Source organism: Megalopta genalis, chromosome 6 (genome assembly GCF_051020955.1).
Source record: "Megalopta genalis isolate 19385.01 chromosome 6, iyMegGena1_principal, whole genome shotgun sequence".
Taxonomy (NCBI): Eukaryota; Metazoa; Arthropoda; class Insecta; order Hymenoptera; family Halictidae; genus Megalopta; species Megalopta genalis.
In genome coordinates, this window is record NC_135018.1 from 23,291,108 (window position 1) to 23,310,318 (window position 19,211).

A 19,211-nucleotide genomic window follows, 5' to 3' on the forward strand; every position below is an offset into this window, starting at 1 on the left:
TGATCTGATAAACAATTATTGAAATCGGGATCTTGTAATTCCAGGAACAACAGGAACTTGCAAAAAAGACAAGGATATAAGTAAAGACAGTCAGAATAAGTTAGAACAGTCGAACGCTCTAGGCGCGGAGAGCTGTAAGCTCTGCGGGAAGAGCGTGGCCAACATTAAAAAGCACATGAAATCGCATTTCCCCGATAAGTATCAATGCCAAATCTGCATGATATCGTTAACGAGGTCCGACAATCTGAAAAGGCATATTAAGTTGAAACATGGAATACGAGAGGGATCATTGATATCGCCGTTCATGCGTCTCGAGCACAAGCACTTTTTAGCAAAATCGGAACCGGCTTACCTCACCTAGGGTTTTTCACGTGGCCGCGCTCTCTAGAGGCGGGCCGAATGCGAGAGATCGCGTGCAAGTATTCGATCCGTTCGGCTCTATTCGGTATGTAGCGAAACGCGCAAAGGGAAACGCGTACACGACGAAAAACGCCAAACAAGCAAAAAAAAAAATGAACCGAAAGTAAAAAAAAAAAAAGTAAACACTCACACACCCAGTCAAAAATGGACATCGATAAACCTAAGCGAAAAGAATGCGAGAGATCGAAAAAAAAAACAGGAAAAAGAAAAGAACTAAAGGAAGGGAGAAAAATGAAAACACGAGAGGGGAAGCCGAATCCGAAATTACGATCGGCGAGGCTCGTATGCTCTCGGTGTTCCGCGAAAACGCGGGACACGCGCGTGCGCGCGATTAGTATTAATCAACCTCCTTCGTCGAGAGACTGTTTGTAACTCGGCATTTATTACTCTAATCGAGCGGGCTGCCCGTCCGCTCGCGAGGCTACTTTTAATCGTATTTCCTTCGTTTTAAATTATTCTCTTTACGAGACCCAATTATTTATTGTCGTGCGTCTAGTTTTTAGTTACTTAAGGATTCCGTCTTAATTTTCATCGATTTACTTAAATTAAGCGCTCGGCTTGCGGCCGCCGCCTCGAGACCGGCGGAACCCGCGGCCGTCCGATTCATTGTAGATTCTTCGATATTGCTTATAGAGAGATTTCGCGTGTTGTCGGGGTAATTATTAATCGAGAGTACAAAGAAAAGAAACGAAACGATTCACGGTGTGCTCGGACGGGAGGAGTCTGGCGTATCCGTCGTGTTCATGTATTATATACTACCTCCAACGGATACCGTGAAATAATGTTACCGGATAGTATCTTTTTAGTCCCGATCCGCCTGGCCTCTCGGCAGGCGGGAGATTGTTTATCGTGGCTCCCGTGTTTGCACGGCTCCCATGGAAAGTCTATACGAGAGATTTCGCCCCTTCTGTACTCGCGGCGCATGGGACTGAATTTAACCGCGCGACGTCCGCGTCACCCCCACTCCGTTCATTTCTGCCGCGGTGTTTCGCCGCAAGAAACCACGAGATATTGCCTTTGATTAGATTTGCATAAGAGAAAGAGAGATACGCGCGCGACGCGCCCGTTTTTCGAGCGGGCGAGGCCGCCGGATTTCAGCCCACGACCCGGAAACTCAGCCGCGAAATTGTTCGACGTTAATATTCGGTTGTTGCGCAACGAACATCCCGTTCTTCCCCCGTCCAAATGGATGCGCGCTAATCTTTTTTTGTCTTTTCGGTTTTGCTGCCGGCGAAAAACGACTTCGTTTGGAAAAATATTCATCACGCTCGTAAATCCCTCGTTCTCTGGGGATACGCGATCTTGCATTAATTATCTTTTTCGGAAAACCGAGCTGCTCGGCTCCGTTCCGGGCCGAAACAAACCCGTGGAGTTTATGGTTTCATGGTATGAGCGTTCAAGAAAATATTTGAATCATTCATAGCGTTTTTTCTTAACTTCGATGAAAAGTTATTTCGTACTTGTGCCTGACAGTTGTTTTTTTTTTTTTACAATCTCGCTGGAGAATAATCCGATATGTTTTATGTCCGGTTTTATTTTCGGTACAATAGAGATACCCACCAGAGATCTTGAATGAAACTTGTAGGCAATGGAATGTTTTGGTATCAGGATATTTACCGTACTAATTTCTCACCTTGATACTCTGCTTCAATACGATCGCTTGGAAATGGTTGTTTTGCGTCCCATTCACTACCAAGGAGTTTGTTCTGAAATTTGTTTTGTTCGGTCTTAGAAGCATTGGATTCTAGAAGGTTAACCTTGTACCATGGAGGTGGTCTTTAACTTCTTTTTGTTGCACAGTAGAGAATTGCGATATTACGATCTGATACGTAGAATTTTCGAGATTTCGGTGGTTAGGAGTAAAGTTTGCTTTCCATTGTCGAATCTAGTTTTGCGAGTGGAAAGAAAAGGCGTCCGAGGCGTCACTGTTATAATCAAGTAAATCGAATGGGATTTAATCGATCGCCTACTGCCGTGTTCATATATTTATTGTTTTAGCAAATCGGAAACAATAAAAAAGGTACGAGCCATGTACCGGTAGAGTTGACCACTTTGTTGGCCAAAGGTTCATTTCGGGAACGAGAATTTCGCGCGTTGCAATCGAATATGAACGATCAGGGTTATTTCATATCCAGTTCCATGCCCGGTGTCCATCATTGCCTGTAATTCGTAACGCCAGCCTTGTTCCACAGATGAAGGAGATCAGTATTAAGTGACTATTTATACACACATATTTATAGATCTTATATTATATAATTTTATACTATTTATATATCGTAGGTTGTGAAAGACGTCGAAGACTGAGTATTAAAAAGAAAAAAAAAAAAGAAACGAATAAAAAGAACGAGTGACCGAATCACGTGTAGGCCGACGCGGCCCAACAAAATAGTCAATGATGAACTAGTCTCTGAGGCCTAAAGGCTGTTGCAAGAACAGTCTTTTCATAGAGGGGTTTTGTTTAATGGTGCCTTTCCGTTTAAGTACAATACTCGACTATACGATAATCGATATTTCGATGATATATACATATATAGAATATAATATAATAAATAACGTATGTGTCCGTGTAATATGTAACTATTGTGTGAGAACGACGGTCCTTTTTCACCGGCAACGTGCGCACGAGAGACCGTCAACTGTAATCGATCATCGATCTTTCCGACAACACCCGAGCGCATTCTGCCACCTTCCGTGTAACAGTCAACCGTTTCTGCGCAGCGTTGCGAGGCGTGTCCGATCAAGGCGAAGAAAATTGAACGAATGAAAACGACAGAGCGAGAATGACGAAACGGACGAGAGAGAAAATAATAAATCTAGAACGAACAGGCGAACGCCGAGGAAAAATAACGAAAGGGAGAAAACAACGACAGGAAACGGGAAAATAGACACAGAAACAGAGCCAAAACGGCGATCGAATCACCGTCGACCGGCCGTTTTTCACACACAACTCTTTTCTCTATTTGCAGATACAACACTTTTAACTCTTCAGGGCATTGAGTGCGCGCCGATTACGTGTATAGAGAAAGTTAATCTGTCGGACTTTTTCGAGAAGATGCCGTACACGTACACTAGCAAATGCAAACTGTGTGGTCGGGTTGTGTCCAATCTAAAGAATCATTACTTGACCCACAATCCAGGGAATTACGTGTGCCCACTGTGCGGGTGCCGGCGGACTCGGCTGGATAACCTGAAAGGTCACATAAAACTGAAACATCCCGAGATACAGATACTGCAGAAGTCCAATGGCACCGAACAAACTTAATCCTATACATATTCATGCGTTTCTTTACCCGTTCGTTTTAGTTCTTTTCGCGGAATGTCGGAAGCCATCGAAAACTCGGGACGCGTAAGCTGGAACGAGGGAGGAGATGCATCTGACTTCGGTTTATTCTCGTTTAGCTGTGCTTCTCCTTCTGTTATCGTCACTATTTATCGTTGAAAAAATCCAATTAAACGCTTGTTTTCGTGAATTTCTAGACAGGCGTTATTCGCTAGAACGAATTAAGTGTGTTCCATTTAATATGCAATATATATTTATTGTTCATAAATATATTTATATTTATATTATATCGTACCATATATATTTATTGTATATTTCTATCTAATTTTAAAGCCTCTTATTTATTAATTCTCAGAATTTTTAGATCAATATTTTAACATTGACATAACTCGCTTTTACGATCTGCCAAATACGAAAGAAAGAGTTCTCGAGTTTGATCTTATTCAATGAATTGCTTTTATTTGATCGAACTTTTTTCAAAATAGTCGTGCAACAGTTTCTTATCGTACAAAATACATTATCGAGTTGACGGCGTTCAGGCAAGAAAAAATTATTCTTTCTCGCTTGTTTCAGCGACATGTAGACGAGCATGTAGACGTTCCCAAGCTTTCGAGGGCTTCCATTTAAATATATTCGACTATCGTTTCATGCGATCGGAGGTCACATCCTCTTTCATAGTTTTATTGTTCGCTACTTAAAAAAAACAAAAACAAAAATGGAAGTTAGAAGCGTGGAGCAGCGTAGTCCGAAATATTTCGCCGGAACGGCCATGCTAGTCACGCCTCATGCTCGAAACGCGCAGCTTTACGACGGAACGATCCACGGTATCGGCTTGCAAGCGCTGCGTACTTATCAAACCGGCCGAAAACGCGGTGAAATTTGCAACGGTTCGATCCCTCGTGTCGTTCGCAGCATTATTGCACCGCTCAAGTTCCCGTGTCGCGACGGATAAGCGGATTTCGCGATTGACGAGCGTGCAGGAGTCGACGCGTTGACATGTTGGCCGATTAAACCAAGATCAATCGGAAAACTAGAAACAGCTCGTAACTCGTCCCTTATGTTCGGTGATCGATCCTGATAGAAAAGTCGTTCACGGCGCGATGAAACTCGAAATAGCTTCTCTGTAACGTACCATCCACGGAATTTCTTTTTATCCGGCTCGTTACAAGCCCGCCATGAAACCCACGCTGAGTGAGTGGGCGGGAATTGAAGCATATTATCAGCCAGTGGAGCGATCGCATAACCGTTTTGCAAGTTATGCGACTATAGGAAAATAATACTGTGTACATATACCTTCTGAGAGTAGCGATCCTGTTGTCGATATTTTCGGTAAATCGAACTAGTCCGTTCACAGCTGTTATTAGTTGATAGTGACATAAATCGATGAGTTACTTTCTGCTAAGGGAATAATATTCCTTCGGTTCTGTACTTTCTAAACGGTTTTCCCGAGCGAAAACATCTCTGATTCATAGCAATGAGTTTGCGAATAACCGATCCTTGTAACATGTTAATCTTACTAATGGTGACACCGCATTTGCGGGTTTTCCTCTCTGAAATTAATTTTTGCTAAACGAAAATTAATTTCTGGCAAGCTCGAGCAGCGATAAACTGACGAAAATTTCACGGACCGTTTTCTCAGCAGCGACGTCTTCCCTGTAACATTATTCATCAAACCGGCCTTGAAATAAGCCGGTCTCTCTCTCTCTCTCTCTCTCTCTCTCTCTCTCTCTCTCTCTCTCTCTCTTTCTATCTATCTATCTATCTTTCTCTCTACTTATTTCGACCGTAACCGTACGTTTGGTCGTGTATTCATTATTGACCGTGTGCCAAGGTACCCTGATGAATTCCGTGAATTTCTCGCGACATTCGGTACGATGTCCCCTTCAGCCAGGCGTCGTCATAGCAGACATGTTGTCACATCCCGGCGGCAAGAAGCTACTTCGCACTGCCGAGACTGGCGTCGACGTTTAAAGTCGGTGGCACGATTATGGGCTCGTACATTTAGTGCTCGGCAACGGTACGATGAAGCCAAATGGAAATTAGTATAACGAGACTTTCTCCGTCTCGGTCAAAGGGCGTCTCACGGTTAACGATAAAAACGTTTTATCGTTTTGGGTCGGTCCACGGCGACGCGGCACATCGGTCCCGTCACCGTTGCATTTAATTATATAGCGCTCCCTTCATTAGCGTAATTATTCTTTTTCCTTGCGTTTTGCGACCCTCCGTCGATCGATTTACGGGAACCATCGCCGTTGGTCTCTGCCCTTTTTGCACTACCGGCGAGGCATCGGTTAGCGTTTTATGGAAGCTGTCTTATGTAACGCGCTGACAATTAGCCATCTCCCGAAAATTACGCTTCGGTAACCTGTGATATTGGACAAAGTTTTTGAAAAGTATTTATTGGCATTGCGAGAGCAGTATCTGTTTGATATATTTCTAGTTGGTACTACGATCGGTTAAATAAATGCGTGATGAGCGAAATGGGAAGTGGTTTTACAGAAAATACTCGGATTTGTTGTGAAATGAATACGATTTTCTCTGAGAAACTTCGTGACTCTGTGTCCTGAAAGGTACGCAATTTACATGTTGAAAGTTATCTTCCGTTTTAGACGGTGTCAGGTGCCAGTTTTCATTAATCGGATTAGGTTCTTTTTGTATCTGCCGTTGAATCGAATAACTGATACTGGGTCGTGAAGCTGTGGGGATTTGAATGAGACCGATACTGTTGCATCATTGGGTATTATAATTCTGCTGTTGGATTACAATATGTATATTCATAAAATTCAGATGGCGTGAAATATCGATGATCCTTTCAGTTTCAATTCTCTGTTTCATTCTTCAATTATTTGTCTGTTTGTAGGTGTATGTCTGGTTTCTAGAGGCGCGTAATGACTTTACAATCCGCGCAGAATTAACGTTATCAAGGCTGAAATTGATCGACACTCTTTCCTTATCATGGCACACTTTGGCATCACCAATTATGGTTCTAAACCGCACTCCTTTATGCATCTGCTTTATTAACCCTTCGCACTCGAAGCTATTTTAACTGAAAATATAAAATCATTTTTCTAACTTATAGTATTTCTACTTTATATGACAAAAGCATGTTATGCATATGAAATTGATTCTTGGGACTCGCACAACAGTTACACTTTTAATAATTTTTTAAATCTAAACTTTGGTAATATCAAAATTATCTTAAAAGGTGACAACAAATTTTAGTGGTGCCTCAGAGTCACCACTCGAGTGCAAAGCGTTAAAACTGTCGAAGCTGTTGCAGACGTTTTTCACTTGTTACCGCAACAAATCTTTTAGCCGAAATCTCCCCTTCGTCATTTCATAAGATCGGATTTACAAAATAAAATCATCGCGCAACGAAATAATTGCATCGAAGTTATCCGGAACGGCAAAAGCAAGAAGTTCCTTTCCAATTTCAACGTCCGCTGTCGCAGAATCGAATGTTTCTACCAATAAAATCTCGCTGTACAAGACGGCCCGTTGTCCACCGAAACTGATCAGTCCCGGCGCAAATTCATAACACTTTCCCGGCTCCATTCAGCCGACCCGTCGAACAGTTTCCCGTCGGTCGATTTCTTATTCTCGATCGGCGTCCATTTTCATCTCGAGCGCTTTTCGCTCGACCGTTCTCTCCCGATACCATTACTTCCGCCTGGTAGAACATTTCTTTGGTCCTATCGCGGATTCGGTATTCGCGCGGAGCATCCATCGATCTCGAACAAAGCAGCTTCGAGGACGAAACAGCGTATTATAGCTCTCCACGGTTCGCGGGGATATCGGTTGTTTAATATTCCCAGGTGGGCAAGGGCAGTGGTGGGCTGGTGACTGAAGACGATCAGAGAGGGGAGGGGGAAAGAAAGATAGAACGAGTTATTGGGTGTCCGTGGGAGTGAAAAGGGTAATGCCGTAGACCAAGAAACTCTCTGGCCGCCAAAGAGAGAGAGAGAGAGAGGGGGGGGGACAGGTCCTTTTCACGATAAGCTCCTTAAAGGCATATCTTCTCGCCCTTATTATAGGACTGTGCTTCACGGATGAACGGTTGAAATAGGAGTCGACTGAGGTGCTCAATAAGAGGATCACCGAGTAGAGCTGTACCTACTGCAAAGAGTTTCGTTTTCTCGAGCACGCGACAAGAGGCTTTCGCCTTTCGTCACTCGTGTTCGCGTCCCCGCTTTAAACTCCGCTTGCTTAGCCAATGGAGGAGAAGAGTCCCGGATTGTTGCTTCGAGTTTCTTCGAAACTAAACGTACCTTCCGCACATGGCGGACAGGTAGCTTGTAGGAACTTGCACCTCCATCCCGACGAGTGTGCACCGCACCACTAGCTTCCTTCTTCCGTATCGTTCGAAATAAAGCACCGACGAAGTCCTTTCTATTTCAATTCTCTGTTCTACGCTGGTTCCAATCGGATGTTCGGGAACGGATCTTTCCGCACTCTATACAGTTTCATCCACCCCCTCGGCAGCGGCGTCCTCGCCCTCTCGGTTGCAACCGGGTCGTTTTCGCGCGCCACGCTTGTGTACACGACAGTTGGTCGAAACGCTTGTTTTTCGAAGCATTAACAAGCCCGCCAGTCGAGTCCCGTGTGCGCAAGCCCTCGACGTACCCTCGTGGAAATTATTCTCCGCGAATGCCACCCCTGTACGTAGCGAGAATATTTTCACGCTGCCGAGAACTTCTCGGACTACGCGTGCATTATTACTCGCCGACTTGTACGGAGAATGGTTTTTCTAAAAAGGCCGAGAGCCTTATGGATCGGTAGAGAATGTCGGGGTTAGGGTTAGGAGTCCTGTTCGCCTGATGCATACGAAGCATGGTGGTCTCAGGTGGCCCGAACCTATTTTCATACCTCAACGTGTCACCTCTGTTCGGTGAATTTTGTAACTATTGTTTCTCCTTTGGAATATTTAGATAAAAACTGGTCTGCGGATTTTTGTAAAAATGGAGATAATTCAACGAGATTTCATCGTCTTTCTCGCATTTGTGTTTGATATATATATACGCGAAAATTTGTCTAGCGCATTTGCAAGGGATCTTTATGGGTTTTAAAGCTCGTAAAAAGTAACCTGGAAACGACTCAAACGCTATCAAAACTGTTACTGCGCGAAATGAAATATTGCTTGAAATTCGTCTATAAAACTGGGAATTTCCATGGACATTCCCAGTCTAGTAATAACGAGACTGCAGGACTCTTAATCGTATATTAATAGCGTGTGAAACTCTTCCGTAGTTTATAAAACGAAAAGTTTCAGAAAGTTGTAGGCTGTATCGTTGTATTTTCAATTTATTGAAACGACTGTTGAAAGAAAAAGAGTTTTATTGATCGTTTCAAAATAAGGAACGCAAAGTCCACTTTAATTATCTGAGAATTACTGCTTCGTGTATATTATCTTCGTAAACCAGGCGATGGTTAAATACCTGTGCGCATTTTTGTAATAGGAAGTTTTCTCTCGTGTGAAAAAAGTTCATCACCGTGATATGTCAATTAGCAAAAGATAGCCAATCAGATTCAGCGGTTGGATTGTCCCTGAATCTGCAGCCGGTTTATTTCAATTTCGGGCTGCATCCCCTTGTCCTCGATCATAATTTAATCGGATTTAATACAGTATTTAGCCACTGCTAATCTCTTTAGATTTCCGCGTCATTTGAATCCCGAATTATTCAAATGGCCAGGCATTACTTGTGCGTTCGGTGTATTCGTGCTGTAACGTTTGCGTAAACTGAATGTTTGCGCACTAAAACGTTCGGATAATATGAAATTCAGATTTAAACGCATAATTCAAATCTCCCGAGGCGCGCTTATCTTCTTTGTGTCTCGCGCAGTGCCTACTCTTGTATACTGTGTGCAATCCTGAGCGAATGATTCTTTGTAAATGCGATATAATCCTTTTGTGCGAGTTCTGCTTGGGAAACAAAAGCTTCGGAATCAGTCGCGATATTTTCTACGAGCACTGCTCTACTTAGTATAAAATTTCTATCTAGTTATTTAGAACGATTACGTGCGAACTCGTGGATTATAAAAACGCCGAACAGAAATTCATATTCGTCCGGTGTAGACAGTTTGCCGAATAGAAATCCTCTAGTCACTTTTCGCGGGATCGCTACTTCTCAACACTTTCGTACGAACAAATTTTCTTTCGTTCCCTTTATGTATCTCTTTATGGGGAATCATTCTTATCGCCTGCAGAAGTTCCGAACTTCGAAACTTCTGGGAACTCGTTTTTCTTATTCTGGCTGGTTATACGATCGATTGACTCTCGTTATTGGCTCCGGTATAAAGTTCCTTTGATCGCGCCAAAATGGATACGTAAAGCGAGACCGGCATTCGAAAGTATCCCAGCAATTTATAGATTCGGTGTGTGGGACGGCGGAATTATATTTAGCATATCATCATTTGTTTCCATTTCCGCCGGAGCGGAGAACGGCACTGCGAGGAAATATTTCAGGACAACCAGAACGTCTTCTAAAAAGCACTTAGCTGGCCGTGCACAGCTAGATTCATGCCCTTCCTTTCCGTTTCGGACGATTTACTACCCATGGAACCAAACTGCCGAATCGATAAAGCAAAAGAGAACGTGTTATTACATCTCCTTGCCGGTCCCCGGCCAGTCTGCCAAAAACAATGACGGTTCGTTACCGTTCGAATCGATTAGGGAATTATCAGCCGCCACTTCTTCCTTCTAACAGCGATCTCAAAAATTCCTCGATTCTTCTTTGGTCGAGCCTGTCGGAAAATACGAATCGCGACCCTTTATAATTTCTGGAAAGCTAATAATCGCCACCGTCTGTCGATAGACGGCAACCTGGTAGCCGCTGCAGAAGAATTCTTGAAATCAGAGTTGTCGATCGATGAAATCGCGGAGTGCGATCTCGGCTCGAACAGGGTAGACCGTGCTACCCTCGGAACTAATACTCGGCCAGGCCGTTACGTCAAAAAGTTCGTCCGGTCCGTGTCATCGTAACGTATCACCTGGCTGAAAACGAGGGGAAAACATCCGGGGGTTGGCTCCCTAGCGTCGCCAGAGAATCGTCGCCCTCCGAGAGGGAAAACTGGCGTCCCGAAACAGTTGCCGTGACAGTTGCACGGTTGTTCCGTTGAATCCGCGCACACATACACACGTGCATACACACACGAGCACACGCGCGCCACACACCGACAGGCAAGCAGACAAGCAGACAGACAGACAGACAGACAAAACACGTACCACTGGCTGGCCTGTGTGTGCACACCGGGAAGCCGAGTGCACCGACGGGGATAGAGATACACAAGAGAGAGGCCGGGGAGATACAGAACTCCCCGACCTTCTTTATCCTAGTTTCTCCATGCTCCTGGTATTCCCTCTGCATACTCTCTCTCTCTCTCTCTCTCTCTCTCTCTCTCTCTCTCTCTCACTCTTTCCCTTTCTCTTTTTCACCCTTTTGCCATCTCTGCCATTCCTAGCTGTTCTTAGTTCTACCGAGCAGTTGTGCAGAGAAATATAACGCGATGATCGATGTTGGTGTATGCAAATGTTGGTTCTCACATTGCAAAGATCGTTCGTTGTTGAAACCTAAAAAATCCTTTTCATTTTCCCTCGCACGCTAATCAACTTCCCACCCTCTCTCTTTCTCTCTCTCTCTCTCTCTCTCTCTCTCTCTCTCTCGCTGTCTCGCTCTCTCTCTGTTACAGTGTTGGCCAGTGGTGGTTCTCACTGAAGAGAGAGGGAGTTGCCCCGCAAGGTCAGGCAGCAGACTTCCAGCTGCCGTGCTGGATGCCTCCGCCCTTGCAACCTTCCGAGCCGTGGAATGCTCGTGCAGGGAAGACGGGCGGTGGTGCCGGTGGTAGTGGTACTGGTCGCGGTGGTGTTGGTGGTGGTGGAGGTGGTGGCGATTATGACAATGCGCGAGCCATCGGTACGATATATTTGTCTGGACACACGGGGACGATTGTCGTTCGCAACTGGTACAGCTGCCTCCATTATAGCTAGTCGGTTAGTAACCGATGGTACCGCATAAGATCGCAGAACTGCCACTGTGCTCCTACTGCAACTGCCTGTTCCCGTTCCCACCCCGATCTACGAGGTCCTCGTTGGGAACTAACGTTCATCTAGCCCCTTTAGGACCCATTCACCGGGGACGATCGAAAATTGGCGACCCGTTTCTCGGATTCGTCCGCAGCTTTTCTCGATTTATTAGGTCATTTAGCATGAAATGCATTGATTTTATAGTAAAATTATAACGTATGCATTTCATGCTGAATGACCGAACACAGTAAGGGCCACGTTGGATCGCGGACGAAGTGTGCTTCGCGTTATTTTTAACTTCCTATCGTGGCAAACCGTAACATTTTTGTTAACACTTTCAGTGCTTACTCGAAAATTACTTGAGATCGCAGTAATTTGTTTAACGATATTGAAAAGTTGAGACGGTGCAGAATACTATTTCAGTCTTGCCATAGTTTACAGAACCTAATCAAAGTTGTTGTCCCACCGCTTTTGCGAAACGCGGCGCTCGAAGTAATAATTGGAGAAATCTGAAGTTAAACAAAACTTTTCGTTTTATTTTTAATAGAACGACCGATTGCATAGAAACATTTTCGTTCCATTAGGATCTTTACAAAGTAGTTCGTGAAAATCTGCACATTTTTAGCACAGACGGATACATCTCTAACTAACTATTCTTATTTTTCAAATTATCGTCGGGATGTACTTTGTAAATCTGTTTTATAATTTCAGAGTGTTATGAAACTTTGCAGACTTACCCTACAATACCACAATTTTGCATATTGTTATTGCCAGAATTCTCTAAGGAAAAGAGGAACATTTCTGTCTCTTTTAAGTTCCCTAAAATCGAAGTCTCGAACGCAGCTAAAATGCACGTACTTAACTTAGTCTGCGAAGTTTTATAACCATTCGTTAATCAAGATTTCCAAAGTACATCTTCCGCGCGGAACGAGAAATATCTACGATAAATTACAATGAACAAAGTTTTTCCAGTAGCAACGTAACGAACACTTCTCACTTTCCTCGTCTTGGAGAGCAACGTTCGACAAGCACGCTTCACCTTCTTTGGTTCGCTTAAAATATAGAAAATGTATGAACATATCCGGGATATCGGTCGCCAGTCCAGGTGTCAAACGTACGCGAAATTTTATCTGTTTCCCAGACGAATCCTATCGAGTTTTGCTTTGTAATTTCTCATATGGCTCGTGAAAGATTCAGTCCTCGAGACAGCAACATTCGATGTTTCCCGTGTTAGATATTGGTTCTGTCTCGATTTCAACGGCACCACTCCGGACTCTTTCTATTTTCGTGTATGACTTACCCTGCTGACGTTCACAGCGTATAAATACGTTCGAAAGCATTACGGAAAAGATGCCTCGTCGATCGCAATGATCTCGTTCCTGGGGAAGTATAATTATAACGCCAGCATGTAATCGGATTCAAGTAACCGCGAGCTACACTTCCTGGGATACGTACCTGGCCCCTTGTCAGTGATCATTCTCTTCCGCTCGAAAATGGAAGACTGAAAACATCTATCGCATCATTCTCGTGGTCTTTCGATACGCAAAATCTGCGTACAATGGATACGTTATTCCTAACGAGAACAAAATATAGTAATATTTTCTTAATTTAAATAGCACCAGATTCAACGAGTTTAGTATATTTGACCGAACCGAGAGAGAAAAAGTCAGAGATGATCAGCTCTCGTCAATGGCTCTCCTATTTCACCGAAAGAAGTTCGATCATATCGCTGAAGGATATGTGATTCCAAAAGTCGTATATCCAAGTCCGTCGTCAAAGGAGCTCTCTGCTTTCGAAATCCGTTGAACAAATCCACCGAAATTCGTGATGACCTCTTGCTAGCTTGAAACTTGGAACGGTTCCGGGTTGGTCATTCCGTGGGCGGTGTCTGCTTTGTGCTTCCTGCTCGCTCGCTCGCAAGTCTTTTCGAAAATGTTCTTCCCGATCGATCCGCTGGAACGCCCATCCGAAAGGGTTACACGTGTATCTGTGACGATAGTTGGCGATGTAGAGAACTTGGTCTCGATTTAGAAGGCACTTTTGCCTAGATCCTCCATGCGATTAAACGTTCTTATCGTTCTAATCGACCCTACGTGGCGAGGACGGCGTCGATAAAATCGTATTTATGGTAATCGACAAAATTGTACGGTAAAAATTCGAAAGTCTGGAATAGATGCTATCTAATTTTCGAGTTGCATTCTCCTTCGTCGCAGCGATATCGCTGCTTTGTATTGACCGCGTTATTGGATGTTTATTGGTATAATCACAGAACGTCTCGGATACGTTGCACAGGATTTGAATTAGAAAGCTTAATTGCGTTAAGAGGTGACTATAACTATAAAAATGGGTCCATTAGATAGTTTTGTATTTTTGCAAGTGATTATGCTTTTAAAGTCTCGGACACGTGGTCAGCTTACGATGTTTCATTACACTTAATTCAAGCGTAGTTTCCTTAGCAGTGGCGAAAAATCAAGCACTCGGTCTGCGCTGTTAATCAAATTTCGGAGAAACATTCAGAGCAATTTTCGAAGGGTTTCGAAGGATCCTAAATTCGACTTCCCTTGAAACGACGAAACAATTTTGCATTTTTGACGAAATAGATCGTTATCCGGGCATTGGGTGACGAAAGGATCGAGAGCTGGCTCTGGATCGCTTCGCAGACACGCGAAGGTGTCAGTCAATTTTCAAGTACCATTTGCCTCGGTAGTAATGGGCCCATCGACTTCGAAACACAATTAAGCCCCGTATCGCGTGTATATGAACCGGGACGTTGATTTATGTTGCTCGGTTCCTCGGTGACGCGTCGGTGTCTTTAACCGGAAACATTCGCCTCGACCGATCCAACCTCGCTTCGTTCATCCGGAACGCTGCCACGGGAACGCGAAGCGATCTTGCAAAATAGCTCCGAACGTTTCCCTCCGAAACCCTGGGGTCCTGAGCTTGTCTAGAACAATTGCGCACACGCGACTTTCTTGACTTTAGCTCTCATCAAATTCTGCTCCTTCAGTTTTACCGAGAACAATACATGATCTCTCTGGCCTACTTTATAATGATACGATGGACAATGAAATATGTAGCTACCTTCTTGTGGAGAAACAAATCGCCGTGAACGACTCTTCCTACCCAGGACACATCGAGCAAATTTTCTTGACCTTAGTTTCTGGCAAATCTTGCTGAATTCAGTTTTACCGGGAAACGTTGAACGATATTTTCGGTTTGCCTTATAATCAATGACGGTATGGTAAGCGGAAATAGGTAAACGCTGCCTCTTTTTTTCGGAGGGATCGATCGTCGCGAAGGACCTTTCCATTCCGCGAGAATCGCGAAGGCCGGATTGCTTGAAATTCAAGCCGGGCCGGGTGGAGGACCGCGATAATTCGTGGCCTATTTGCGTCGCAAACCGCTCACCGTCTTCTTTCTGTGTTACGTACCGAGAAAACGATGGACAACTGAAAACGTGCCATACTATGCCTGCCTATCTGCATCAGCATAGATTGATTTAATAGCCCACAACTACCGAAGATTAACCGCTTCGCAATTATTGCCAAGCTAACACGGAGGAATACAGACACACAAGCGCACACTCGTACAATACGTGCAGGACACACGTACACACAGAGACAGACGCGCTAGCAACACGCTATTTTTATTGTACCTAGCAATTAGAATTCCTACATAGTATATATACATATAATAGGTGGTAAGCGATAAAGAACCGGAGAAATATATATATATTTATATATATATTTATATATATATTGTAATATTTTTGTATTGGACAGATTTGTGAAATAAACAATGATGATGCAATCCAATTCACCGTGGACCACGGGTGTGTATATATATATATAGATATGTTTTATCGTTCGCGCGGATTTCGCTCGCTCGATACCGCGTTGCAACACCTCGGGAGTAGTAGTCCAGCTATTTTTGGGAAGGGGTTGTGGCTGGCTGTGTTAAACAAAGAGACATATACACCAAAAACAGAAAGAAAAAAAAAGTGGAAAAAAAAGAAGGACAAAAAAGAGGGGGATGTGCTGCTTCGTTCGTGGTCGATGCGCTTCGACGCGCCGTTGATGCACGCGAGAGTTGTTCTTTCGGACGACCGGCGAGCTAGCCGGTCAAGCAGTGATGTTTTTACGGGGAAAGCCATGTTTTCTTTGGAAAAAGAGGAGATTCTCGTTTTACGATACCGACGTATTCTTCACGGTAAAGCTGCTTTTCTCTTCCGTTTTCAATGCTATGAATCTTTCTCTCTTTCTCTCTCTCTCTCTCTCCTTCCCTCTTCTCCTCACCTCCTTACTGTCTAGTACTCGCACTCATTATGTCCAAACTCTCTCTTTTTCTATCATTCTTTCTCTCTCTCTCTCTCTCTCTCTCTCTTTCTCTCTCTCTCCTGTTTTCTTATCTCTCCCTCTTGCATACCAAAGGACGGTTATGTATCTACCTTTGTCGTTCACACGAGAGAGGAACACGCAACGTATCCGTAACAGCAACTCACGCAAACTTAACACATCACCACTAGGGAATCTAACAAATTTAACCGCAGTTCATACCACGCTAACACAAGGTGCTCTTACAGTGGTAAATTTTGTACATCCGGGGGCAATGGGTGATTCAGCCAGAGAAAACACGCGTTTCTTTGTGGAAAGATGCTCTGAAATTGTGGAATAAGGTTTCCCTTTTGCGCGGCTTCCTTTTACGGAAAATTGATTTTAGGAAGCTGATGGTTTGTCTCATTTCGGATCTGGAAGTAAGACGCGTTACTTACTTTCGCCAGCATTAAATGTAAACAGAGCTTATTTGTACATAGAGATTGTTCATTCATCTTGACGATTATTGCGGAATGTAAACAGTTCACGGCTTGCGGTTAAATTCATTTTCACGTCAGATTTGCAGAAGTTCGTAACGCAGAATTGCATTTATCTGCTTTGTTTTAAATTCTTTGCAAATCGCGGGAACGTATTTGGACGAAATTCAAAATATCTAGAACATAAATTTAGCCAAAATGTTTCTTATTCCCCAGGCTGTATGACAATCTGAAAAAACATTCAGAGGTGCTAATCGAAGTCGTTAATTCAATGTATAATGTATTGGTCATGCGAAACGTTTAAATATAAATGTTCCAATAGGAACATGGGAGGATAATGTTGGCGGAAGCTCAGTAACCAGTGAACTTAAAAATTAAAAATATTTATAACACGTCCAAATGTTTCAATTAACAATTGCACCCAGATCTGGCAAAGGCAAAAATGGTAGATTTACGAAAATTTGATCGTACAAATTACCAACTCTTTTTCGGTCGTATATCCGAATTTCCAATTTATCTTTCAAATACTTTTTCTTTTATATTTCATGCTACTTGACCGTTGGGAAAGAAGAAGGGGTCGAAACGAACCACTCTCCCTCAAAATCTATTACTTCCACTACGAAACGTTTGAAACAGTTTTCCTAAAAGAGGGGGAAAAAGGCGTACGCGATCGAGCATGGTATTCGATACGAGAAAGTTTCTCTAAAAGGAAGCCCCGCGCGAAAACTGTTATTCCAAATTCATTATTTATTTTTCCTTTCCGTCAGTGGGTGTACTCGGCGTACCGGTACTTACACATGCATAAACGTGTAAAAGAGGGTTGCGGAGAGAAGTTCTCTCTCTTTCTCACTTTCACTCTCTTTCCTTCCTCCTCTCCCTCTCCCTCCCTCCCTCCCTCCCTCTCTCTCTCTCTCTCTCTCTCTCTCTCTCTCTCTCTCTCTCTCTCTCTCTCTCTCTCTCTTCCTGTCTCGACAAGATCGTCGACTGCTCGACGCTTAAACTGTATTCCGCTGGCAGACTGCTCCCGGTACCTTTGAAGATTCCTCGAAATAAAAACGGACGGAACTCGCCGGAAATCAGATTTTATTGAAAATCGAACCAGCTGCGGAACGTCGAAAGTTTTAACGTCTTTGAACCCCGGCCCCGTCCAACCCCTTTTGCTCAACCTTTTTTCACTCATGCCTTCGTGGCCCGACACGGGATCTCTCTACCCCCGGCCATTTTTCCCTTGGCCCTTCTTCCCAACCATCGATTGGAAATTCAACGAAATGAACTTTCACCTTATCCCGTAAAACGCCCAGTACACAGCATATCACGCGAATATTTTTTTAAGCTGTACGTTAATCGGGAACAGACGGTTGCGTGAATGCAGTTGATCGATATGTCGACTGGTTTGATCACGTGTACATATTTAACATGCACATACACGCACATACACGCGCGCGCGCGCGCAGGTCGCGCATCGCCGGGTCGGTACAGGGTGTCTGAAATGGTTCGAATTTTCGACACGTGAACACCGAGTAATTGTGAAACGTTTGTTGGAAATCGTGCGTGGAAATGTTTTATCAAAGAGTTACACGCGTTCGTATTGTTTGCTGGCTTTAGTATTTTGATAAAATATGAGGGATGTATTGGTGTTCATAGATATTTATTGAAAGAATACGATTTGGATAATTGTATCTATTAATACAGTTTTTGATATTAAGAAACGAGCTTGTTGCAAATCCCCTCAAGAGATTAATAACTGCACATTTATGGTTAGGGTAGTGGAGCCGGTTACGGTGGGATGACCAATTGCTGTGCGTTTGGTTTGTTTTCGGGCATAATATATTTATCGAACAAGACGGATGAGATTTTTTTATTCAAAAATAGGCAACATGAAAGAATGAACAAATTTAATACGTCTTATTCGACAATTGTAAAGTTCATTATGCCAGAAAACAAACTGAAGGCACAGAAATTGGTCACCTCGTAATAACCGGCTCCACTGCCCTAGCTATTTATGAACATCAACGAATGATTGTTCCGAAAGAATAGTTCTCACTTTCTACGTTCTACATTGAGACATTTGATTAATTTGTAAAGTATAATAGCCCTTTTACGATAGTGCGAAAGTTAATTACGGGAGCTTGATAGAAATTCTGTTAAGAGTTGTACAGAAAATACAGTTAAGCGCAAAGCTGGAAATATATGGGAAACTGGCCGAATTCTTTTCTGTGCCGTGAGGACCTTTTTCACGCTTTGGAGTGAACCTCTTCGGTGTAGTTTAAAACGGTAAGGTCTCAGAGGTGACCGAAAGCTGTGAGGAATGGTCCTCCTAGAATTGGTTTTCCATTAGTCTCACTTGAAAAATCAGTGTCTTTAAAAAGTAATACCCCGCGCGGACTCGCGCGCGGTACGGTGTTTAATTAGTTCCTGCCTCATCATTGGAGCTAGTCCTCGAGGAACTAATTTTATTACTTCGCTGTGTCTTCTGTATAATTTAATATGGGTCCGATTTCTCTTCGAGTACGTCTTAACAGAATTTTTACTAGAGTCTCGTACGGTAAAATACTTTCATGGGTTCGCTGCTTCCACCTGCTCGGTCGCCTCTAGAGCCGCCAGACAAATCCAAATGATCCACTTTAATCAATGGTACTATTAATTTATCTCGTTACATGATTAAAGTCAGGTCAAATTCT

General features: G+C 43.5%; 1 protein-coding gene across 10 annotated transcripts in view; it reads left to right on the forward strand.

Moving 5' to 3' along the window:
- The window catches only part of LOC143259698 (zinc finger and BTB domain-containing protein 8A-like), a 98,632-nt gene that overhangs the window by 15,522 nt on the left and 63,899 nt on the right, over nt 1–19,211 (forward strand). The window contains exon 5 of one of the 10 annotated variants that reach the window (XM_076523022.1): nt 3,387–15,535. The exons of 8 other annotated variants lie outside the window; for them this stretch is intronic. In XM_076523022.1, coding sequence (XP_076379137.1) covers nt 3,387–3,682 — 296 coding nt within the window. In that variant the 3' untranslated portion in view covers nt 3,683–15,535. Of the gene's footprint in view, nt 1–44; nt 2,998–3,386; nt 15,536–19,211 lie in introns of those variants that run through there. One more of the 10 variants, XM_076523020.1, reaches the window with a different exon arrangement.